The sequence below is a fragment of the Penicillium chrysogenum genome (genome assembly GCF_028827035.1).
Source record: "Penicillium chrysogenum strain IBT 35668 chromosome Unknown utg000005l_segment0_segment0, whole genome shotgun sequence".
In the NCBI taxonomy this organism is placed as follows: domain Eukaryota; kingdom Fungi; phylum Ascomycota; class Eurotiomycetes; order Eurotiales; family Aspergillaceae; genus Penicillium; species Penicillium chrysogenum.
This window is the reverse complement of record NW_026622753.1, coordinates 6584518-6607305: the sequence shown is the minus strand read 5'-3', so window position 1 is coordinate 6607305 and position 22788 is coordinate 6584518. Positions and strand designations below refer to the sequence as shown.

General features: G+C 50.5%; 10 protein-coding genes across 10 annotated transcripts; 6 read left to right on the top strand and 4 right to left on the bottom strand.

The window, feature by feature from the left end:
• Positions 1 to 176: 176 nt before the first annotated feature.
• On the top strand, positions 177 to 2606 carry N7489_010911 (SPX domain protein; the record flags this gene model as incomplete). Its single annotated transcript, XM_056716660.1, has 2 exons — positions 177 to 2414; positions 2472 to 2606. The coding sequence occupies 2 exons, from the start codon at positions 177 to 179 to the stop codon at positions 2604 to 2606; spliced, it is 2373 nt and encodes a 790-aa protein (XP_056564282.1).
• A 427-nt stretch (positions 2607 to 3033) lies between these two features.
• On the top strand, positions 3034 to 3822 carry N7489_010910 (DsbA family oxidoreductase; the record flags this gene model as incomplete). The annotated part of the gene is made up of 2 exons (XM_056716659.1): positions 3034 to 3078; positions 3169 to 3822. 2 exons carry the CDS (start codon positions 3034 to 3036, stop codon positions 3820 to 3822), a joined length of 699 nt encoding a protein of 232 aa, XP_056564281.1.
• Positions 3823 to 4381: 559 nt separating this feature from the next.
• Positions 4382 to 6721, bottom strand: N7489_010909 (6-phosphofructo-2-kinase PFK26; the record flags this gene model as incomplete). The annotated part of the gene is given in 3 exon segments (XM_056716658.1): positions 4382 to 5596; positions 5608 to 6217; positions 6447 to 6721. 3 exon segments carry the CDS (start codon positions 6719 to 6721, stop codon positions 4382 to 4384), a joined length of 2100 nt encoding a protein of 699 aa, XP_056564280.1.
• Positions 6722 to 7748: 1027 nt separating this feature from the next.
• Positions 7749 to 7937, bottom strand: N7489_010908 (uncharacterized protein; the record flags this gene model as incomplete). Its single annotated transcript, XM_056716657.1, has 1 exon — positions 7749 to 7937. The coding sequence occupies one exon, from the start codon at positions 7935 to 7937 to the stop codon at positions 7749 to 7751; it is 189 nt and encodes a 62-aa protein (XP_056564279.1).
• Positions 7938 to 7976: 39 nt separating this feature from the next.
• N7489_010907 (uncharacterized protein) lies at positions 7977 to 8463 on the bottom strand (the record flags this gene model as incomplete). The annotated part of the gene is made up of 2 exons (XM_056716656.1): positions 7977 to 8378; positions 8455 to 8463. The coding sequence occupies 2 exons, from the start codon at positions 8461 to 8463 to the stop codon at positions 7977 to 7979; spliced, it is 411 nt and encodes a 136-aa protein (XP_056564278.1).
• Positions 8464 to 8963: 500 nt separating this feature from the next.
• Positions 8964 to 10682, top strand: N7489_010906 (FMN-dependent alpha-hydroxy acid dehydrogenase; the record flags this gene model as incomplete). Its single annotated transcript, XM_056716655.1, has 5 exons — positions 8964 to 8991; positions 9053 to 9111; positions 9182 to 10421; positions 10471 to 10544; positions 10596 to 10682. 5 exons carry the CDS (start codon positions 8964 to 8966, stop codon positions 10680 to 10682), a joined length of 1488 nt encoding a protein of 495 aa, XP_056564277.1.
• A 588-nt stretch (positions 10683 to 11270) lies between these two features.
• Positions 11271 to 12520, top strand: N7489_010905 (nitronate monooxygenase; the record flags this gene model as incomplete). Its single annotated transcript, XM_056716654.1, has 5 exons — positions 11271 to 11391; positions 11439 to 11969; positions 12016 to 12044; positions 12093 to 12355; positions 12412 to 12520. The coding sequence occupies 5 exons, from the start codon at positions 11271 to 11273 to the stop codon at positions 12518 to 12520; spliced, it is 1053 nt and encodes a 350-aa protein (XP_056564276.1).
• A 592-nt stretch (positions 12521 to 13112) lies between these two features.
• Positions 13113 to 14442, top strand: N7489_010904 (RNA-DNA hybrid ribonuclease; the record flags this gene model as incomplete). Its single annotated transcript, XM_056716653.1, has 3 exons — positions 13113 to 13314; positions 13390 to 13948; positions 14013 to 14442. The coding sequence occupies 3 exons, from the start codon at positions 13113 to 13115 to the stop codon at positions 14440 to 14442; spliced, it is 1191 nt and encodes a 396-aa protein (XP_056564275.1).
• Positions 14443 to 14940: 498 nt separating this feature from the next.
• Positions 14941 to 16835, top strand: N7489_010903 (putative Na/H antiporter; the record flags this gene model as incomplete). The annotated part of the gene is made up of 5 exons (XM_056716652.1): positions 14941 to 15058; positions 15111 to 15784; positions 15851 to 15933; positions 15984 to 16392; positions 16455 to 16835. 5 exons carry the CDS (start codon positions 14941 to 14943, stop codon positions 16833 to 16835), a joined length of 1665 nt encoding a protein of 554 aa, XP_056564274.1.
• Positions 16836 to 17745: 910 nt separating this feature from the next.
• Positions 17746 to 22367, bottom strand: N7489_010902 (uncharacterized protein; the record flags this gene model as incomplete). The annotated part of the gene is made up of 3 exons (XM_056716651.1): positions 17746 to 17910; positions 17969 to 18157; positions 18216 to 22367. 3 exons carry the CDS (start codon positions 22365 to 22367, stop codon positions 17746 to 17748), a joined length of 4506 nt encoding a protein of 1501 aa, XP_056564273.1.
• Between the last annotated feature and the right edge of the window lie 421 nt (positions 22368 to 22788).

Sequence of the window (22788 nt, the reverse complement as noted above, 5' to 3'; positions counted from 1 at the left end):
TGGCGTCTGCGCATATCTTTCGATCTGCAGTTGAATATCAACTCTTACTTTGCTTTTCATTTTCTAAAGTTCGATCTCAAATCCTCTCTCATCTCTTCCCCCTTCCAACTTCCCCCCAATCAGAGGTGCACACCGGCCAGCTCTGCGTAACACATTGACAACCTGACTGGCTCAAAATGCGGTTTGGAAAAACCCTCCGTGCTGCGGTGTACCCTCCCTGGAAAGGGAAGTACATTGACTACACCAAGCTTAAGACCTTGCTGAGAGAGAATGATGTCACCCGGAACGGAGAAGACGCCAGTGACTCGGACGACGATCAATGGACTGAGCAAGATGAAGAAGCTTTTGTGCAGGAACTGCTTAATGTAGAACTGGACAAGGTAAATTCTTTCCAAGCAGAGACATCGCAGCAACTCCGAGAACGGACAACAGCATGTGAAGTTAAGCTACGACCCTTGGCATCTACCCCGGAGCAAGAAACGCCCCCTCTCAATGAACAGAAGAAAAGGGCCATTGCCTCAGAAGTTCTGCAAGAACTCGATAACATCACCAAGGAAGTCAGTGCCTTGGAAAAGTACAGCCGAATCAATTTCACTGGTTTCCTTAAGGCTGCAAAGAAGCATGACCGCAAACGAGGAGCCCGGTACCGGGTGAAACCTTTGCTCCAAGTGCGACTGTCGCAACTGCCATTCAACTCAGAAGACTATTCGCCGTTGGTCCATCGGCTCTCGGTGATGTACTCCTTTGTTCGAGAGACCCTTAGCCATGACATCGTGCAACCAAGGGAGACAGAGCATGGATTTGGCCGCGAGACCTATTCGTCTTACAAATTCTGGGTTCACTCCGACAACGTTTTGGAGGTCAAAACTCACATTCTTCGTCGATTGCCGGTTCTCATCTACAGGCCGGGAACTTCCAAGGACCTCGATACCATGACAGAAGACCCCACCATTACTTCCCTCTATTTCGATTCCCCTCGGTTTGATCTCTACAACCAAAAGGTCGCACGAGCACCCGAAGCTGGATCGTTGCGACTGCGGTGGACGGGATCACTAAAAGACAAACCTGCTATCCAGTTGGAAAAGAAGATTGTCACCGACGACGACGAAAGTCGACAAGTCAAGGTACAGCTCAAAGACAAACACATTAAGGAATTTTTGGACGGCGAGTATCGCTTTGATAAGAAGCTCCACCGCATGGAGGATTCGAACAATGGAGATTCGGCGGCCGCCGAAGCCTTGAAAAAGGATGTGGATGAGCTGCAGTCATTCATCAAGGACAATGACCTGCAACCCATGCTCCGGGCCAACTACACGCGCACCGCCTTCCAGATTCCTGGCGATGATCGAATTCGTATCTCCCTCGATACCAACCTTGCACTCATTCGGGAAGATGCCCTCGACAGTGAACGTCCATGTCGCGATCCAGCTGAGTGGCACCGTACCGACTTGGACGATGCTGATATGACTTATCCCTTCAACGCTGTCAGGACTGGAGAGATCACTCGCTTCCCTCACGCTTTGCTCGAGATCCAGCTTCGAGGCAAGGCCCATAATACCGAGTGGGTCAAGGACCTGATGGTCTCCCACCTTGTCAAGGATGCTCCCCGCTTCTCCAAGTTCGTCCACGGTGTTGCCTCCCTATTTGAAGATTATGTCAACAGCTTCCCCTTCTGGCTTGGTGAGCTTGAAAGTGATATTCGTCGTGATCCCGAAACTGCATTCCATGAGGAACAAGAGCGACTGGCTCGACGAGCGGAGGAGAACATTGCAGTGGGCAGCTTCATGGGAGACGCGCGTAGCCCCAGTGTTCACCCACTCGGGTCACCTTACCGATACTCTAGTGCAGGCTCTCCCTCGGTCATGCGGAGATCCTCAGCAGTCACCGAACCTGCAGCGCGGCACCCACGTCCCTCTGTCGCAGAGCCCCAGCGCCGTGATACCGAACCCGCTCCCGAACCAGAAGAGCCCGAGCCGCCCACTCGCCTCGAGTCCATCTTTCAATCCTTGGGCCTATCTCCTCAGCGTTGGCTTGGAACAGAGTCTGTCTCTCTGCCGCCTGGTGTTCGACACCCCGGCGTCTGGATCAAAGATTCCGGGCCCGTTCGCGTGGAGAGCAAGGTTTACCTTGCCAACCAGCGAACGTTTATCAAATGGCTTCACATCAGTATCCTCCTGTCGAGTTTGTCATTGGGCCTGTACAATGCTGCCGGCAAGCACAACCAAGTAGCCCAGGCACTGGCTGTCGTCTACACATTCTTTGCCATCTTCGCCGCGGTCTGGGGATGGTTCATTTACGAGAAACGGGCCCGTCTCATCCGCCAGCGGAGTGGAAAGGATCTAGACAACATGTTCGGTCCTATCGTAGTCTGCATTGGCTTGGCAGTTGCCTTGGTCCTGAACTTTGTCTTTAAGGTTAGATTTCCCAGTCGTTTTGTTTCAACCCGGCCTTCTCGCTAACTCGTTCAACAGTATTCATCCGCACTAAGTCAAGGCCGCAAGCACCCGCTTCCTAGTGTGTCTGTTCACTCTAACTCGTCAGTTGTTTTCGACAGCAGCTCAGGAGGTTCGTGGGGCAACCTGAATCAGGCGCAGCAGGTTCTGTAATAGTCTTTCCGGGGCTTTTTTATTTGGACATGTGGCCAATGAACCCCATGGCTGGCCTTTGGGCTATCAGGCCCCAACTGTGAGCATCTGTGCTTTAGCGTAGTTGTTGAGCAATAGCGTGTACTTCAAATTAACATCTTTCTGGGGCACTTGTGGTTTATATCAATTACTTCTCTTGTCCAACATGTATTCATGTATTCATTTATGCCAAATACATGAGAGCTCTTAGAAGATTGGCGATCCCCAAGACATATAGAATCCAAACGCGGGACCTCGGGAGTACGGAATAGCAACGCTTACAAATCGACTGTCATCCCCGACATCCCAAGGACAAAGCTCCAGAAAAAAAAAAAAAAAAAAAGGGTTCGAGATATCCCAAATTTAAACACTTCTCTCTCTATTCCTCGGCATCGACATCCTTGACACAATGACGAACTTCCAGGTCCAGATCATCTCAGACACCATCTGTCCCGTAAGTATTACAACCATATACGGATCTACACCCATTCATCCATATCCTCCAATTCCACATAATCCACATACTAACAATATAAAAAACAAGTGGTGCTATGTCGGCTACCGCCGCCTCTCACGAGCAATAACCAGGCACCAAGCCACGTACCCAGCAGACACATTCAGCCTAACCTGGAAAGCATTCTACCTCAACCCGGCAGGGGCCGAGTATCCCGGCGTGAACAAAGCCGAGATGTACGCCCGGAAATTCGGGGCTGAGCGCATGGAGGCGATCTTTGCGCGCCTATCTGCTGTGGGCAAGGATGAGGGGATCCAGTTTAGTTTCGGCGGGAATTCTGGTCTCACGCGGGACTCGCATCGCTTGCTTTGGTTCGCTGGGCAGCGGGAGGCTGAAGAGGCTAAGAAGGAGGGTATGAATGGCGGTGTTGTTGGTGGGTTGCAGACGAGGGTTGCGGAGCAACTGTTTCGGGCTTATTTCGAGGAAGAGAAGAATATTACCGATTTGAAGGTTCTTTTGGAGGCGGGTGTTGGGGCGGGGTTGGATCGAGAGACTGTGAAGAAGATGTTAAATGAGGATGTTGGTGCTCAGGAGGTTGATTTGGAGGCCAAAACGGCGGCCAGGAGGTTGGTTTCTGGGGTGCCGTACATCTCGGTGCAAGGGAAATATCACGTTGAAGGGGCTGATGAACCCGAGGTCTTCATGGAGATCTTTGAGAAGGTGAAGGCCGAGCAGAAGGAATAAAGAACATCATCAGGAGCCCAATCAGAATGTTCTATTGATTCCTACACTAATCTCATTGCTATGGTCGTGTGTATAGTTCTATCGACATGCCGTAGCAAGTAAAGCTACTCAAGACTATCAAGCAAAGGCGCTGGTTTTATCTCGGTACATTTTTGTGTCAAAGATATCTGCACGAAAATGGAATGTCGAGGTAGACACGCTCTCAGTGACCTGTCACTTCCAGCCCATAAAGCTAGGGTGAGCATCCCAAGTCATGAAAGTACACAGATTAACGCCTGTCATGCAACGAATGTCTGGGTCATCTGTCAAAAAAAAATGAAGTAAAAAAAAAAAAAAACACCCCTGAAAGAACAGTGGAGGGGGGAAGGCATAGATAATACATATTCAAGACGCAAATAGGAAATAAAAGCCAAGGATACAGCCCAGGAAAAAGCAGAGAAGTGAAGAACGTAAAACGACCAGAGCCTAAAACCTTGGCCAAGTCATTCCACAAATGAGGTCATGATAGATCGTAGCAAGTCATGGAATTTTGAACTCCATGTTCAAATTCTAGGGGCATTTAGTGGGTCGTCTGTGCTTTGACCTGATGCAGTTCATAATTGGGAAGGTAATCGAACCAGTCGGTCTCGGGATTGTAGCGGTATGCCTTGAACTCTACACCATATGGCTTGGGCTCAAGCATGTACAAAACGCCCATCGGGACATCGAGGTCAGCGACCTCGTCACGCTTCAAGCCGCGGAAATAGGCCAGGAGCACGCGAGCAACGGATCTATGCCCGACCAGGAGCACATGGTCTGTAGTGCGCTCTACCTCGACAATAACCGTACGCGATCGATTGATGATGTCGAGGTAGCTTTCTCCACCTGGTCCGGGGTATCGGTAGAAGAGTTTATCTTTCTTGCGGTGGGCGTACTCCTCGGGGTACTGCTCTTGGATTTCCTTGTATGTCATGCCTTCCATCCTGCCAGAATGAATTTCGTCCAGCATCCTCATCTGTTTGACATCGTACTCATCCTCGTTGAAGTATTCAGCTGTTTGAACGGAGCGTTGCATCATTGAGGACCAGACACAGAAGTTGCGTGGCCCTTCTTGAGGAAGATAAGATGGGTTGGGAGGTGTGATGTCACCGGCTCGAGGCGGGAAGTGCTTGAGAAGGTCTTTCTGTCGCTGATATGCTTCCCACTGCTTCCGCTGGTGATCCACGAAGCGAGCCAACGCCTTGGCATACCTTCTGCCGTTCTCGCTGAGATCAGAGTCACCGCCAATACGGCCTGCGGCATCATCCAAACTTTCGCCGTGTCGTGTGATCCAAATTTGGCGTGGAGAGAGATTGAAATTGAGCAAGTAGTAGACGACTTGAGAAGCAAGGAAGCCATGGGTTTGGTGAGCGACGACTTTACGACCGACATCGATCATCTGAATGAAAGCCATACGATGCTTCTCCTCGTATTCGCCGAGAGGCACGTAGGACTTTTCGTAGAGAGCAACACGCTTCTTGAAATCTTCAAGTGCCTCGGTTGGGTCCTGGCCTTTGTAGTCGGGACCAGAAAGTTTCAGTCGCATGTTAGCCTCAAGCAAATCCTGATCCACGCAACTGCTCTCAAGGAACAGGATATTTAGCTCGGGACCAGCGCGGTTGCGAATATGGTCAACAATCGCTTTGCGACGTTCCATAGTGCTGTTGGTCGCATCGAGGATACCAATACTGCCACCTTCCTCCAAAATATAATCCAACAATTCATCAAGAGTGTCCAGGGCGACCTGCTCTCTCATCTTGACGGCACGCTGATTCTGAGGGTCAAAGAAGTCGGCGGTTTGATCCATAGGTTCGGGGAAGCTTCATTGATAGCTTCTTCATTCTCACGAGATTGTGCCGGGCCTGCGTCGATCGAGGGCACAACAGTACTTTCATTTTGAGAATCTTGTTCGGGCTCTTCTCCATTCACGAGAATCTTGGTTGGGACCACTGGAGGGGGAAGCGGTGCCCCGTTCTCTGGCGGGGAGACGTCTGATGAGTTCAAAGTGGTGCCAACGCTGACACTCAACCGACGCACTGAGTCAACGAGATCCTTGTGGAAAGCACTTGGTTTCCGATCCTGGCCACGATCAATCGGGGCAGGTGAGGGGGACTTTCCAGCGGCCACACGGCGACGCTGTCCAACATTGAAGATTTCGGTGTCATGTTGGAGCCAGTTCAAATAGCGGGCCAGCTTCTTGGTAATGTAACTTTTGCCTCGGGCCGGGAGGCCGACCATGACAATGACCAGCTTGGCGCCGACATCCCGCTGGGCAATGCGGCCATCTGGAGATACCTTGGACTTGGTCAATCCGGGGATATCGAGAGTAGTTGCTCGCACTCGACCGGGAGTACCAGGAGGTTGATAAAGGCCCGATCTGCAAGGACCATATTAGTCACCGTTTGCCAAGCACATCTAAGCAAGTCCCGAGACAGAAAACGTAAAACAAGGGGTTGAATAGTCCGGGGTAAGGTAGATTAGCTCAGAATAAGGTGCAAAGAGCCCCAGAACTGGACACATCCCGAAGCGAGCCGATCAAGGCTCGTTCTGATAGGCTCAGACATAGTAAAGTGGAAAGGTTCTAGACGAAAATCAACAAGACTCACATCTGTGGAGACGGTGGTGCGGTAGAAACCGGAGTGTCCGTCAAAGCCGTTCCGACTCCGCCCTTGGGCGGCAGTGAAGATTTATGGGAATCGGAATGCAGGTCGTTACCTAGCGCTCGGTTGACCACAGTTTTCGTAGGCAGAAGAGCTCCTTCTTTTCCCGATCCCGAGCCATTAGATGTGCCGTTGGGTTTAATATTAATCCTCTGGTCCCCCGTCTCAGGTGAAGTGGCCGACGTCATGGCCGACCGGGCAATGCTAGAATGTTGCGCCATCCCACTGGGGGATGTTCTGTTTGTTTATTAAGAAGGGTATCGTCTCGCTCTTTTCAGAGCTTGTTCACGAGTTGTCTCAAAGTTGATAAGGACTTGAGTCACACCTGGGCAACTGGACCAAAAAAAAGTTGGTGAGAGAGGGGAGAGAAAAGAAAGTGTGTCCACGGAGGTTTGGATGAGTCAACCAACGGGACCAGGGACCACCGGGTCTGATATTGACCACCTGGGATAGTCAAGGGGATTTGGAATATTCAAGGGGTTGAAAGAATCAAAGAGGTTGGCTTTTTTTTTTTTTGGATCTGGAGTTTCTTTTTGGTGTAAAGATATTTTTTGGTAATTTTTTTTTTTCTTCTTCTTCTTCTTCTTCTTCTTCTTCTTCTTCTTCTTCTTCAACGTGTGGGGAATACAATATCACTCTCAAGGACAGTGCCAAGGACGTCAAAGAGACCTTTAAAGAAATACTTCGAAATGATGAAATCAGGATGCAGGTTAGATTTAGTTCATAGGGTGGATCGATGGCTTAAAGATCGGCCATATATGATGTCAAAGTGTATACAAGCTTTGGGAAGATAGCAAGATATTCAAGTCTAATACGGGATTAAACAGATCTTATATATACATCATAGACACCCGTGGACAATTGGGGGTCTCACAAAAACATGCAAGATGTATCGGTCCTATCTGTAATAGAGAATGCTTGGCTAAGAGTATACAGATTCGAAGAAAACCATACTCAATCTGACTCCTGTGTACTTTGCCCTGCAATATCCTCATAACCCACCGACATGCTCATAGCCGCTTGTTTTCCCGTCTTGGTAGAGTCTTGGTAGGGGGTATCAGTACTCCGTACACCTTCAGTTGATTCCAATTATGGCCGGCTCAACAAAAGCACACATAATACTCCGCATTTGGAATCGAACTCAGCCTCCAGTGAATCAAACAACACTAACCATTGAGACACCTTGTGTGACCTGAGTCTCACCGCTCGGGTTGATCCATACTCGGCTTCCTTGGCGACTTTCGGTCATCAACACAGCAGATTGATCTCCGACCAACTGTAGGCGTCCGTTGCTGCACACCGATGTCCGCTGCCGTAAGCCCCGAAAATGGTAACCCATATTCCGTGGTCAGGTGCGGAATCCTTGGCGCTTGGCGGTAACGCAGGGGGTATCACAGATAGCATGCCTAGAAGATAGGCTCCAGGGATATTAGACATGGTGGCTGGATCGCGTGCCACCACACAGAAAGTCCCTTATCACTTGCTCAAGTTCAAGGTCAAGCCAATCAAGCATGCGTATGCCGCAATACTCAATGCTGTCAAGACCAAGACCGCATTTCCACTGGTACGGAATTTGTGCCGATGGATCCCATCCTCCCCTATTTCAGAGAAGAACTGTCTGTTTCCCTGCGAGCGGCGGAAAAGTCCGATGATGAGAACACCCGTGCCGTATATCGCGAACAGAGCCCCAATACTGTAGAACTCGGCGGTGAAGATCTTGAGTACGACGAGGGCGAAGGAGAACTGAGAAAGGGCGGTTCGGACATAGGCCCCCTCAAAGGTGCGTTGAGCCGCGCGCATCTCAACCATTTCATCCGAGGTCAGCACAGCCGAGCGGGCTCGGTGCATTCGAAGGCGATAACGATCCGCTGCACGACGCTGAGACGGTCAATACTACGAGTTAAGGTAGAGAGATGAAGAATATGGGGTAGAGGAGATATTACAGTAAACACACCTCAAACATGGTTGAATCTCTTAAGATCAAATGAAGGTTAAGAGTCAAGATATTGGGGAATGATATCCGGACTTGATAATTTCAAGGAAGTTGGGTTCCGCAGGAGATTGAGGAGATAGCGGACACCTCACGTGGATTGGAGGTACCTAGGTACCTAGGTGCCTATGTATAGGTGCCTATGTAGGTACACTATATATATTACAAAACACTATATGCTAAACAATAATACAATAAATACAATCTATCCTATTTTCTCTTATTCTTTACATATAATACATCGAATATTTTCCACCAATAACGTGATACCAATTCCAATTCCTCGGCAATTGAAAATTCCCCAAAGGAAAAAGGCGGCCATGTTCCCCACACTCTCCAGAGTCGATGTATCTTTCTCCAACTTACTTCTTTTACCTTTCCCTCCTCTTCCCATTTCCTCTCGAATTACTCCGTCTCAACCTCTATAGAAACCATCCACTATCACCCAAATCACCCTTGCGGCGTGATTGAGAATGACGAAAGTATTCGATGCAGCAGAAGGTATGAGTACTCCGCACCGCTGTGAACCCCCACGCGGGATGTTTCGACTGACTGAAAATAGTCGCAAAGCATAACACTTCTGAGAGTTGTTGGGTGGTTCTGTACGGCAAGGTCTATGATGTACGCTTTCATGCTATACGATCCTCGTTGCGCATTGCACATTCCCCGGTCATGTCTGATTCCAATCTAGGTCACCGATTTCTTGGGCAGCCACCCCGGCGGTGCAAAGATCATTTTGAAACTCGCGGGACAGGATGCCACCGAGGAGTATGATCCTATTCACCCGCCGGGTATTTTGGAGGAGGAGCTTAAGCCCGAGGCATGCTTGGGGACAATCGATGCTAGCACATTACCAAAGCAGCAGATCTCTGAACCTCAAGAAGAGATCGAGGGTCCACCACCTATGGAGAATCTTCTCAATTTGGACGAGATTGAGGAGGTGGCTACTAAGCAAGTGAGCAAGAAGGCCTGGGCGTACTATTACTCCGCGTCCGACGACCAGATCAGCAAGCGCTTTAATAATCAGGTTTATCGGTCCATCCTCTTGCGACCTAGAGTCTTTGTGGATTGTACAAAGTGTGAGCTGGACACGACCGTCATCGGCCATAAACTGAAAACGCCTATTTATGTGGCTCCCGCGGCGATGGCCCGTCTAGGTCACCCGTCCGGTGAGGCCGGTATCGCAGAAGCATGCCGTAGCTTTGGAGCCATGCAAATCATCTCCAATAATGCTTCCATGACGCCAGAGCAGATCGTCAAAGACGCTGCTCCGGATCAAATATTTGGCTGGCAGCTTTATGTTCAGATTGACCGCAAAAAGAGTGAGACGATGCTTGCCCGCATTCAGAAGCTCAAGGCATTCAAATTCATCGTCCTTACTCTCGACGCCCCGGTGCCAGGAAAACGCGAGGATGATGAGCGGACGGGGATGACCGGACGGACCGCTGCCGTGCCCAGTGGCGTGAAAGCCGCCGAGCGCGCGTCAGACGATACCCCCAATCCAACCGAAGGATCTGGAGGTGTCGGCCAGCAATTGTTCGCAGGCACCGATCCTTCCTTGACATGGACGGATACTTTGGCCTGGCTTGCTACTCAGACGGATCTGCCTATCGTATTGAAGGGCCTACAGACTCACGAAGATGCATACCTTGCATCCCTCCACACTCCCCAAGTTAAAGGTATCATTCTCTCCAATCACGGAGGACGCGCCATGGACACTGCCCCTCCGGCGGTTCATACTCTCTTGGAGATTCGGAAATACTGCCCCGAGGTCTTCGACAAGATCGAGGTGTATGTGGATGGGGGTATTCGTCGCGGCACAGATGCCGTCAAGGCTCTCTGCCTAGGCGCGAAGGCAGTTGGCCTTGGACGCCCGGCTCTATGGGGCTTAGCGGCGGGTGGAGTTGACGGCGTTCGTCGAACATTGCAGAGTAAGTTGACTGGGTATTCGGTCCGCTTCTATTTCTAACTCTGTGATAGTTCTGAACGATGAGATCAAGACATGTATGCGGTTGCTTGGAGTCGAGCGGGTTGATCAATTAGGGCTTCAACATGTAAGTGTCCTCTCATCACTTCGTCTTTTCTTCTACTAACTCTTCTCTTAGATCAACACGCGCGTTACCGAGCAGCAGATCTACGATGGTCCTACTGCTCTCGAACCCTTACGGCGCGCATTCCGTGCGAGACTGTAAGAGGAGCAACCAATGTTATATACTCCAAATGTAAATGTGTTTATCTTCATATAATTCGACACTTTCAATATCCAAGAATCTTTCTCTTGGTTTCGCCCCGTTGGCCGTTGGCCCACTATCCACGCCACCTTAGCCCATCTCCACCCCCAACCCGCACAACCAAAAACCCCTTCTCTCCTGAGAAGGGGAACCAAAAAAAAGAAGAAGAAAAAAATAGTTTCCCTGGGAATCGAACCCAGAACCTTTCCGGAACACTTGCTTGAAGCAATTGTTAACGGAAAATCATAACCGCTAGACCAGGAAACTGATTGATGTGAGACAGTGCCCGTTATGCGATTATGAGTTGAAGAGACTTCTCGCCATTTTCTAAAGCCATAATATCCTCCTGGGCAATCCATGGATGGTCAAAAACATTATTCATCGAAATATCCTATAAAATCCTCAGATTGTCTTCCTATTATAAATCAAATATGTATTTACCTAGGTAGAATTGGACTGTTAGTAATGTACATATCTACTTAACATTACAAAGGTACATCCCGAGCCATCTATTCCCCGCATCTCACTGTTCCCTTTCTCAATCTCACAATGGCTGCGAACATCCTACAATGGTTTCCACGTACAACCGCTCCGTTCATTGCTAATGCACCAATGTTTGGATTTGCCGATGCCGGCCTAGCAACTGCTGTCACAAAAGCCGGAGGATTCGGTATAACAAACCGACCTGGTTGCAGATATCAGACTGACCATCTATAGGGTTTATTGGCGGAGGCTTTGATTTCCGATCTGAGTCCACCCAGCTCCTAGGCCTGGATACTCTTTTGACAAGTGCCCGCTCTATCCTTGGTTTGACCGATGGCCAACCATTGCCGCTTGGTGTCGGTTTCATTACCTTCCAGCCAGACGGGTTTATTGACAATGCCATTCCCATACTCCAGAGGCATCGAGTAGCGGCAGTCTGGCTGTCCTTCCCTCAGGCTGACGCCGATCATCTTCCTATCATACAGGCCATTCGAAGGGCCCGGGAGAGTTCTGAGTGGGATATCAAGGTTTTTGTCCAGGTAGGAACTGTCAAAGCTGCAGAAGAGGCACTTCGGCAGGGGGTGGATGTTCTAGTGGTCCAAGGGACCGATGCAGGGGGGCATCAGTGGGCCCAGGGTGCTAGTTTGATATCCCTCTTGCCTGAGGTGCGAGACCTTCTGTCAAGGACTCGGAGTACAGACACTGCTATCCTGGCAGCCGGTGGCATTGTGGATGCGAGGGGCTGTGTTGCTGCTCTCGGCCTAGGTTGGTTGTTCCGTACTTTATTGTCGTAACTAGTTGACAGGAATAGGTGCCGATGGGATCGTTATGGGCACAAGGGTACGTCTTGCTTTTTCTCAGGCATGGGGCCTTGCTAATCGGGTCTAGTTCGTCGCAACCTCGGAATGCCCTGCGCCGACTGAGATTAAGCAGACCATTGTATCGGGGGGTGATGGTGGAGTCTCAACCATCAAGTCCATCCGACATGATGTATTCCAGTCAACCGATCTCTTTCCGAGGCAGTACGATGGTAGGGCTGTCATCGGTGCTAGTTACCAGGATTCTCGGGAAGGGGTCAGTGATGAGGAAATCATCCGACGGTACAATGAAGCTAGACAAGCTGGCGGGCATCAGCGGAGGACAGTATGGGCGTGAGTATGCCGACTCTATTAGTCTCATGGGGTTTTCGTGTTAATGGCTTTGATAGTGGTGCGGGTATTGGAGGTATCAATGCGGTAGTCTCTGTTGAGCATGTCGTGCAGTCTACTCAACAGGAGGTGAAGGTGATATTGGAGCGGTTGAGGGCAAGATTTTAGCTCTATATGCCTAGTATCTATTTGTACGTCTCCTCTTGTTTTAGTATGAAAGCAAGAGGTCGGTCTTATATTTGCAATATATACCGACCTAAGTATATATACTTGAACATCAGAAGCAGCACAAACTACACCATGAGAACAAGGTCAACCCAGCAATCAATCACCAACCCAAACACAGGCAATAATATATATACCGTCAAAAGTAGAAATTGGGTCAGATCGAGATCGACAAACGCCGGACGTAGGCCGGACTGACTATCTCCCCCTCCCCTTCCCCCTCTTTATCCTCAATCTCAATTCTCAAATCACTCGGCATTTGAAGTGACTGTCTCTACCTCTTAGTTTTCTCTCCCACAATCACACACCCTTCGAGCAAATCAAGATTCACGGCCGTGTTTGGTCAGCCTTGAAGTTGGGACCTTGGTGTTCCCTTCTGAGCTGCCCGCGATTTATCCCTCGATTTATTCCCGCCCGCCCAGTCACGAATACAACGTCGGATCGTGGATTTTTAAGTGGGACGTGCAAGAGGATATTCCCTACTTCTACGACCCTCACAATACTCGACTTGACACCCAGGGACGGCCAATTCGCGATGAATAAGACTACACCCTCGCCGAGCCCCGTCCCCAAAGCCTCCCCAGGCTCGAAACCCTCTCCCTCGCCGACCGCAGGCACAAAACGCAAGAGGAATGCCGCGGCAAAATACTATGCCGTCAAGGCGGGTCACAAACCGGGTATCTACTATGGATGGAATGACTGCCTGGCTCAAATAACGGGATTCAAGGGAGCAATTTGTGAGTGCGCTCTTCGCAGTGGTTCTTCCAATAGGCGTGCAAATTAGGCCAGAGACTGACACATAACCTCTTCAGTCCAATCTTTCCCCTCACAAGAAGCAGCCAACGCGTTTTTGAATGGTACGAAGCCCCCGGTCGAATCGCAGAGCTCGGAGAACACACGATTCTATGGAATCCAAAGGGGCCGGGTTACTGGGGTATACACAGACTGGACAACAGCACAGGAGCAGATTCGTGGGTTTCCGCGACCTCGATATCGCAAGTTCTCCACCCGCGAAGAGGCAGAGGAGTTTGTACGGGAAGGACAGACGCAGCCACCAGTGGGGTTCGGCGTGGCAACTGGGCCTCATGGGTTAACGACCGAGAAACCGAAAGACGCAGAAGGGGTCGAATTTGCGCCAGGCGAAGGCCCACTGCCGAAAGGAGCAGAAGATGGGTTTGACCCGAACGTCATTTTAGACCCAGCCACTGGCAAGGTGGTGTACAAGACTGCCCCCCAGATGGCAGCGACAAAGACACAATCAACAGGTATCCCAGGGATGCTCCGGATATACACCGACGGGAGTTCATTAAGGAATGGTACTCCACTAGCATCGGCCGGGGTAGGGGTATACTTTGGGCCTGGCGATTCAAGGTTCGTATATGCCCCCATATCTATATCTTCCACCATTCCTTCTAACTCCCGTCACTTATCCCAGCAGAAATGTATCGGAGCCACTAAAAGGCAGTCGTCAAACGAACCAGCGTGCTGAATTGACCGCGATCCTTCGGGCGATTGATATTGCACCTCGGCACCGAGATGTAACCATAATCACTGACAGTCGATATTCGATTGACTGTGTTACTGTATGGTTTATCAACTGGCGTCGCAACAATTGGATGACCCGGGACAAGAAGCCGGTTGAGAACAAGGACCTGGTGGAATCGATTTTGGTCAAAATCGAGGAACGAAATGACCTTAAGGTGAAGACCTTGTTTGAATGGGTTAAAGGTCATAATAAAGACCCGGGCAATGAAGAGGCCGATAAATTAGCCGTTGATGGAGCCCAAAGGGGAGTATCTGCTAAGGTAGGGGCACTACATGTGGCCCAAGAGGTGCCGGATGAATTGTTTGATGAAGATTTTTAGGCATGTCATTGCGAAACAAAAGAGAGAGCATCCTGCATCTGTTCGAATAGTGATATAGCGATGTGTAGAATAATATACCTCGAGAAGTCAATTGATATGTTATTGTTCCTATTGTTCCTATGTAAACATCGCAAGTCAGATGCCAAGACTTGGGATGTTTTCCCACAACGCCAGAGTTCTCTCCTTTTTCTCCTCTTCTCTTCTCGTCTTCACCTTCATAGCAATACGGATGCTAACATTTGCTCTGAACCCCATTTCAGTACATCCAGGTATCCAGATGAACTTGTCTACAATCAAACAGGAAATTCAAACTATGATTCAATAACATTTGCTCGTACTCGTTCAGCCTTGACATACAGACACTTGTCTAAGACTCTAGGTCCCAACTGATCTGACTCTGTTGAATCCGACATATTCATCTTAGTTAACACACTTGGGCTCTCATCGCCCTCAAATACAACTCAGAACATTTTCAAGCGGGATATAGTGCAGACCAAAATGCCGACACTCGCTTTGATCGACTTCAACATTGTCTGCGCGACGCTCGGGGGCTTTATTTCCCTCTTCGGGTTAGTCTCGTACCTTTGCAAGGAGCAGTTCTACCTATCCGAAGCATGTAAGCGTTAAGTTATCCGAGTGGTATCACCACATTTGCTAACAGGAAATAGTGATCTCCCTGCTAGCCGGAGTATTATTCTCTCCTCATGCAGCCAATTTCATCAGACCAGATGACTATGCACTCCATTCAGAAGAAAACCTGGAGGCAATCACTTTGCATTTTACCCGCCTAGTGCTAGGTGTGCAGCTAGTCCTAGCCGGAGTCCAGCTCCCAAAGCGATATCTGCAGATCGAATGGCGGAGCCTAGGGCTACTCCTTGGGCCAGGCATGGCTGCTATGTGGATGTGCAGTAGCCTAGTGATCTGGGCTATGGTTCCGAATTTCAAGTTCCTCCATGCCCTGATTATCGGCGCATGCGTGACCCCAACCGACCCCGTTTTGTCCAACTCCATTGTCAAGGGAAAGTTTGCTGATAAACATGTTCCCCGTGAGTTGCAGAGAATTATTATCGCTGAATCTGGCGCTAATGATGGCCTTGGCTATCCATTCCTTTTCTTTGGGATCTATCTCCTCCAGTACACTGGGATGGCAAGCCAGAGCTATAGCGGTGGCGCTGGGAAGGCGATGGCATTGTGGGTCTACGAGACCTGGGTATACACGATTCTGTTAAGTATGATCTACGGAGCTCTGGTTGGTTGGATTGCGAGGAAGTTGTTGCACTGGGCAGAGGAGAAGCGCTATGTTGACCGGGAGAGCTTTTTGGTGTTTGCCATTGCTCTTGCAGTGAGTTTACCTCAACCCCCACCCCCCCAAAAAAAAAAAAAAGTGATTTGCTGATCTCTCAAATAGCTGTTCATTGTGGGAACCTGTGGCTTGGTTGGGACAGATGATCTTCTTGCCTGTTTCATTGCTGGAAACGTATTCACGCAAGAGTAGGTCACCTCGACATGGGTTATAATATCTCGAATGCTAACAGAGACAGTGACTGGTTCCGCCTTGAAACCATGGACGATTCCCTCCAACCGACAATCGATATGCTTCTTAACCTGTCCGTTTTCATGTGGTTTGGAGCGGTCTGTCCCTGGTCATCCTTCCTGAACAACAGCGTGATTCCAATCTATCGGCTCATCTTCCTGGGAGTATTGATCCTCCTAGTCCGCCGCCTCCCGATCGTCTTCGCCATGCACAAGTGGATCCCGCAAATTGACCACGTCGCTCAGGCTGCATTCGTCGGCTTCTTTGGTCCCATCGGGGTGGGCGCTATCTTCTACCTGTCAGTCAGCCTTGAATTCCTGCGCAAGATCCAAGTCGAGGGCGAAGTCCCAGAGGATGTAAAGCAAGTCATGGAGGCCATTCAGGTTGTGGTCTGGTTCCTAGTAATCTGCAGTATTGTGAGTTCTCCCCGACCAAATCCCACATCCTCCTATTTTACTCATCTTCTAACCAAATCCAGGTTGTGCATGGCCTCTCAGTCCCCGTTGGGAAAGCCGGCTATAACCTCCCAGCAACCATCTCCAACGTCATCAGCATCAGCACCAGCACATACGAGGAACGCGAACCCGTCCCCATCTCAAACACCAGTCACACACACAGCACGGCAACACCTCCCACAACGGCACCTCTTACAACGGGGGAGGATGCGAGTTACCGCAGCCGCAAGCGTGGTTTCCGGAGCGCAATCCCGCGCCCGCCCTTCTTTGGCATTGGTGGCTCGGTGATCCCTCCTCGTTCGCCGTCCCACCAGCCCGGCGTGGGTCAGCCCGATGAGCCGGAGAGACATGTTCAGCTGGTTATTCATCAGACCACGAGCGGGGATAGCAAGCCTCAGCCCTAGTTTTGCATCTGGAAATTCGATTGATCCAGGCGGCTATACTTTTACTTTGGTTGGATATATCCAATTGCTTGATCATCCGGTAGGGGAAGCGAAGTGTTGCGTATCATTATACCTCCTGCTTTTGCCCAGAATTTTAGACAGCATGCATAAGCATATTGTTTTTCGTGGTCCATTTCAACAGCATTATCGGGGGTTTTCCTGTGGGGTTGCATATTTAACCGTCTCAATATGTACAGCTTTGTGTATATGATGATTTATCCAAATGTGTACATAGTCAATACATAATCCCATTGGTAGAACGTCATCAAATTCATAGTGTATAAGTAGTACATAAGTGGTTTCATCAAGTTTGGTAAGGCCTAATACCAAGTGATATCGTCACAAGAACTCAGATTGGACAGTATGAATAAAGTAACTGCACTTGAAGTGATAATAACGCCATGCCATAAATATGGAAACCCGAGAGTACAGGAACTAGATAGATACAAGGGAGACGCAACGAAGCTTTACACAGGCCTTAGATCACCCACAGCGCCATGCATGGATGCCCAGACCCTCATAGAAGATCTCAGAAGAGTAGCAAATACAAGTGGTGTGCATTGGTATCAAATGTGCCCAGGACATCCCGTTTTCCATGCCCTAACTAAAGGAAACTTCATAACCTCGTCAAGGTGTTTGACCTGATAGCCAAAGATAACCATTCCACCCATCCCGAAGGGTACCAGACCATGCTCTCTGATCGAATTCATGTGTTCTTTTTTTGGATTTGTTACTTTCCTTGTCATTCCTTCGATATCATTACACGTCATACCGAAAAGCAAAATGATAACGCCGTTGATGGGTCTGAGAGATCGTGAACTCATCTTGATTCTGAATTCATGATTGCAAAAGGCGAGAGATAAAACGCGATTTAAGACAGGCTGGTGTGCAGATCGCGGGCACGGCGAGCGAGGGGTGAAATAAGTCGCAGGATTGGGTCGTGCGGGTTGCGCTCAACGACTGACATATACAGGGTATTGAGGCGCTGGCTCATGATGTCCAGAATGCGAGGTGCGACTTCATGGAGATCGGTGTCCTAAAAAGCCAGAGTTAGTCAAGATGATACGAATATTTGAGATAGAATAATGACATACCCTGGGGTTCACGTTTTGAAGAACCACCTCGAGCCAGTGGAGGCGCTGGCCAATGTTGGTCTGCATGGTAGTGGTGACAGCAACGGCCACGGAGAGCATGACGATCGCAGAAAGTCGGGACAAGTAGGCCGGAGAAATGTGGACAAAGAAGTTGTCGAACAGGTCAGCTTGCTGGTTCGATTGGAGCCACTAGGAAATATAAAGTTAATAGGAACATTCGAATATATGGGAGTGATTTTAGACAAACCTTGATAGTGCCCTGCTCGTAGTGACCAGTATTGATAAGCTGGACGATATCCCCCATTTCGATTTCCTCAGGGGATCGCGCGATAGGGGAAGCGACAGGAACCGGGGCCGGGGCCTGAACCGGGATAGCCTGAGGCTGAAGCCGAGGCTGAGATAACGGCTGCGACATGCGCACCTGATTCTCACTTGGCTGTCTAGTCGAAGAGCGCTTGTTGACGTTCAAGATCTCACGGTGGGGGATCTCGTGCTGCGGGCTTTGGCTCTGCTGAATTTGGTGGCCCTGGTTCGCGGCCAACAAAGAAACGGTTTTGGACAAGCCACGCAGGGCGGCCGACATCTCCTCGATCTTTGCGGTATCACTCTGGCGCTGGGTTTCGTAGTGGTTGATCTGGGCCTTGAAATGGCGTTCCATATCCGACTCCACTTTCTTTGTGGTACGTGCCAAGCACTCAAGCATGGGGGCAATCGAAGACTGCATGACCCGGGTAACTTCTGTCTCGATGCGAGGTGCAAGCTTCTGTGCAACCGAATCGGAGACAGCCTTCACCACAGGGGGCTGCTGCATAGCATTGATGACAGCCTTGGGAAGAACCTGCCGCAACTCCTCATTGAACGCGCCTCCAAGCTGTTGAGAGACGGCGCCATTAAGCTGCTTGTTGACTGCTGCAGAGGTGGCATCGGCGATGACAGGAATAACATCGGCCTGGATACTGGCAGAAACAATACGCGCTAAGTTCTTCTCGACGTTGTCGGAGAGCGTGCTAGAGACAAGGCGCAACACTTGGTCTTGCTTGGCTGACGAGGCAGCATCCCAGCTGCGACGTTCATCGTCGAAGCGACGATGGAGGTTCTCGAACTCATGGCCAAGACTCTTGTTGAATTCGCTTGAAACACTACCCTGCAGGGTCTGAATATGTTTGCTGAAAGCTTCGTTCGAGAAACCGAAACCAGGCACGGCTTGTTCGGCGGCCTGAGTCGCACCCATCGCCGTAGTAGAAGAGGCAAGAGTCTCGAACTCTTTGGCAGGGGCGGAGGGGACCGGCAGAGATTCGACACCGGTAGTAACGGATGGCTCCTTTGTCTTGGCAGCTTCGGCGGCAGCGGCAGCCTTCTTCTTCTTCTTCTTTTCAGACTTCTCAACCACGACAGGTGCCGCTGCTGGTTCAGTGGGCTCTTCCTTCTTCTTGGCCAACTTGGTAGGCGAAGCGTTACGCGAAGGAGCAACACCAGAAGCCAATTCTCCAATCTCTGGCTTTTTCACCGATTCCTTGGGACCAACGCGAGACTGGATAGAGGCGGTGTCACCGTTCACAGACGGATCGTCGGTGGCGTATGTGGGGAAAGTTTGGAGATCGCTGATTTCAATCAAGCCGTGCTCCAATGCATCGATAGGGCGAATAACCTTGTTATCCGCAGTCCAGCCCAAATCCTCCTTCTTGATGTTCAAGCAGGTCACACCGCGCGAGTGCATAACGTAGAGCTCAAACAGGGGACTTTCCTCAGTGCCGCGCTTGTCAGTAGCGGACTTGGTGATAGGGAGAAGCTCCAAGCTTCTCAACTGACCCTTGGAACCGAGAGAGATCTCCCGAATTCCACTCAAGCAAGCAGTAGACTCGGGCTTGGGTAGGGTGTTGTCCTTATCGTTGAGGTCTCTGATGTAGGCTGCCTGTGACATCTGAGGCAGGTTGTACCGAGGAGCCGAAAGGTGAGCAAAGTAGATAGAGTTACGTGTGGGATGTCCAACGACAATGACCCCTGATGATGGGTGATAAGCCACGCTGCAGATGGCATCGGACTCGTTCTCGTGCGGGAACTTCAACTCCTGCACGGCCTTGCCCAGCCCAATATCCCAGAGCTGCAAGGTGTGGTTTTGCTTGAGACCAACCAAAACATAACGGAGCGCCATAGATCGCGAATAAGCGCGAAGCTTATCGAGGAACAGCACCGAAGTGGGCCAAGACTTTTCGGTGGGGGAGCCCGTGACAAATGTAGTCAAGGGCACCCGGATCTCCGCAGGAGCAGGGCCTTCCACAAAGCTCGCGTCGTTAAGCATATCATGTATATCCCAGAAGCGCAGTCGGCCAGTCTTGTCCAAAGAGGCGATGACAGAGTCATCATCACTGAAAGCGAAGTCTTTGCCGGCTTTACCAGTGGAGATCTTCAACGCACGCTCCTTGAAGAATTTCTCAGTGTTAACTGTACGCTGAGCACCAGAAACGCCGTAGGTAGGGCTCATTGCTGCCTTCGGCGAAACAACGTAGATGTTCTTGCCCCGACCAATGGCAAACAAGTTGGTGTGACGAGTGCTCCGCTTGGCCCGCGTTTTCAGCTGGCCACCAGAGGTGTTCTCGTCTGAGGCCGGGAAAGGTGGGAAGATCAAGCTTTCACTTTCCAAGGCATCCATATCAAAGAAATCCTTTCCAGAACGCGAGATCAAGGCCCAGTATACAGAGCCGCTGACTCCAATGCCGAGGATCGCCTGGACCTCTGAGTCACCAGCCGCAGTAGGAGCTGTGCACAAGGCAACGTTGAACACTCGATCACGGGTGGAACGGAACACCTGTCGGTCACTACCGTCATCCTGTCGAATAATTCTGATGCCACCAGTTTTGGCGAGCGCGTACACAATGTATTCGGATGTAGCCGCAGTCAACGAGCGGTCAAGCTGATCGAACTCCTTCTTCAGACGAGCAATATCCATGACATCGTCATCCCGGAAGGTCGTGAGTTTTCCAGACGTAGCTTTAACAGCAATGGAGATAAAGGGTCTCATTGGGAAGTTGTGAACAGAGACAACTCGTTCTTCTTCCTTTTCAGCACTGTCTTCCGCACTCTCCCAGCTGTCAGCTAGAGCCTCGGTGTTCTCAGTCGCCTTGGGGGCAACCGGAACCGCGGCAGGTTCTGTCTTTGCGAGCTCGTCAACCTGGGTCAAGCCTGCCGCTTCTTTAGATTCAGCAGCAGTCTCGCGCAGATGACTAGCGGTCGATGAAATGACTGCTTCAGAGGGTTCCTCCTGGGCAGTAGAAACAGCAGCCTTGGCTTCTGTTGCTGCTTCAGCTTGAGGCTCATCGCCACTGAGAGAGCGGCCAATCTCATCTACGAGACGACCAACGACCTCATGCACAGCTTCTCTCTGACCTTCACTCAAAATTGGCGACTGGGTTCTCTCCTTGGGGGCCGCAAGTTCAGGTGCCTGGGAAGGCTCCAGCTTAGCAGAAACATTGATCTTTTGCTTCTGCATGACTTCAACAGCTGGACTCTGGATGCCAGAGGTAGACTGGGGAGACTTGTTAATAGGAGAAATAGCGGCCAATTGGTCAAACGGATTGACATAGGTGAACATTGAGTCCTTCGAGTTGGGCGATACGACCGTTTCCGGGTTCGCAGGCGCCTTGGGATTCTCATCCACAACTTCCATAAAGACATTCTTGGCTGCCTGGTTCTGATGTTCATCAATGGCAGCCTGCATATATGGTGCCTGCTGGGTTGAAGTCAGCGCCGGTGATTCGGCGACAGCAGGTTCTGGCTGAGAACGGTTGAGCAGGCGAAGTAACATATCCTGTGTGTTCTCATTAGGGCCCTCAGGCTGACCAGACTGGAATGCCGGGGGAGGGGCAGCGGGCGCAGCCGTAGGGGCCTGCTGACCGAACAAAGTAGCAACTAGGTCAGACGCGGAAATATTTCGTCCGTGTGACGCAGGAGCTCCCTGAACCGGCGGGGACTGCAGGTGCTCGGAAGGTGCAGCTGGGGCCTGCGGCTGGGGGGAAGCACCAGGACGCTGGCTGAATCTGAGAAGATTCAAAAGGTCCACAGAGCCTGGGTTGGCGTGCTGTGGTTGCGGCTGCTGGGGCCATTCGCCCCGAGGAGACGGCACGTTAGGACTCAAGACATCAGAGCCCTGATGAGGGGGAACATTCACTGGGGCAGGACTTTGGGTGGTCGAGGTCACCGATGGATGTTGGTAGCCATGCGACTGGGGGTGGGGGTAGCTCTGGCCATCGTAAGGTTGCTGCTGAGGGTGCGGCGGGAACAGACCGGGCTGGTAGTACGATTGGCGCTGGGCCTGAGGATTATCCTGGCCAGGAGTGTTTGAAGGAGAAGGACGGGGCCGGATACTGGCTAAGAGAGCCTGGAGATCGGTGGGGGTGGACATTTCTGCCGTTACGCCGTGGTTACAGGCGACCTCCGCCGATAGGATCCAAGCTTTGCAGAGCTCTCAGAAGCTCTCTTTCGAGAGGGCCAGAGTATGAAACTGGGAACCAGAAAGGCTAGAAAGGCAACAAAAGAATAAATGAAAGGTAAGTACGAGAAAAGAGAGATGAAATTGAAGAACGTGGTGAAGTAGAGAGGAAGGGTGAAGGAGAGAAGAACTCTCTGTTCAAGCCGTGGGTGTGGCTGAGCCTGCCGAGTTGTGGCGGACTGTGGCTAGTGTTATTTCTTGCCCGATTCGCGTCATTAATGTATCGGATTACTTTACTTCTTCTAGCCCACTTTCACTTTACTGAGTTTGAAGGTGGTGAGCTCACTGGGATAGTTCATCAGGAAATTCCAATATATCAATTACGTCAAACGAC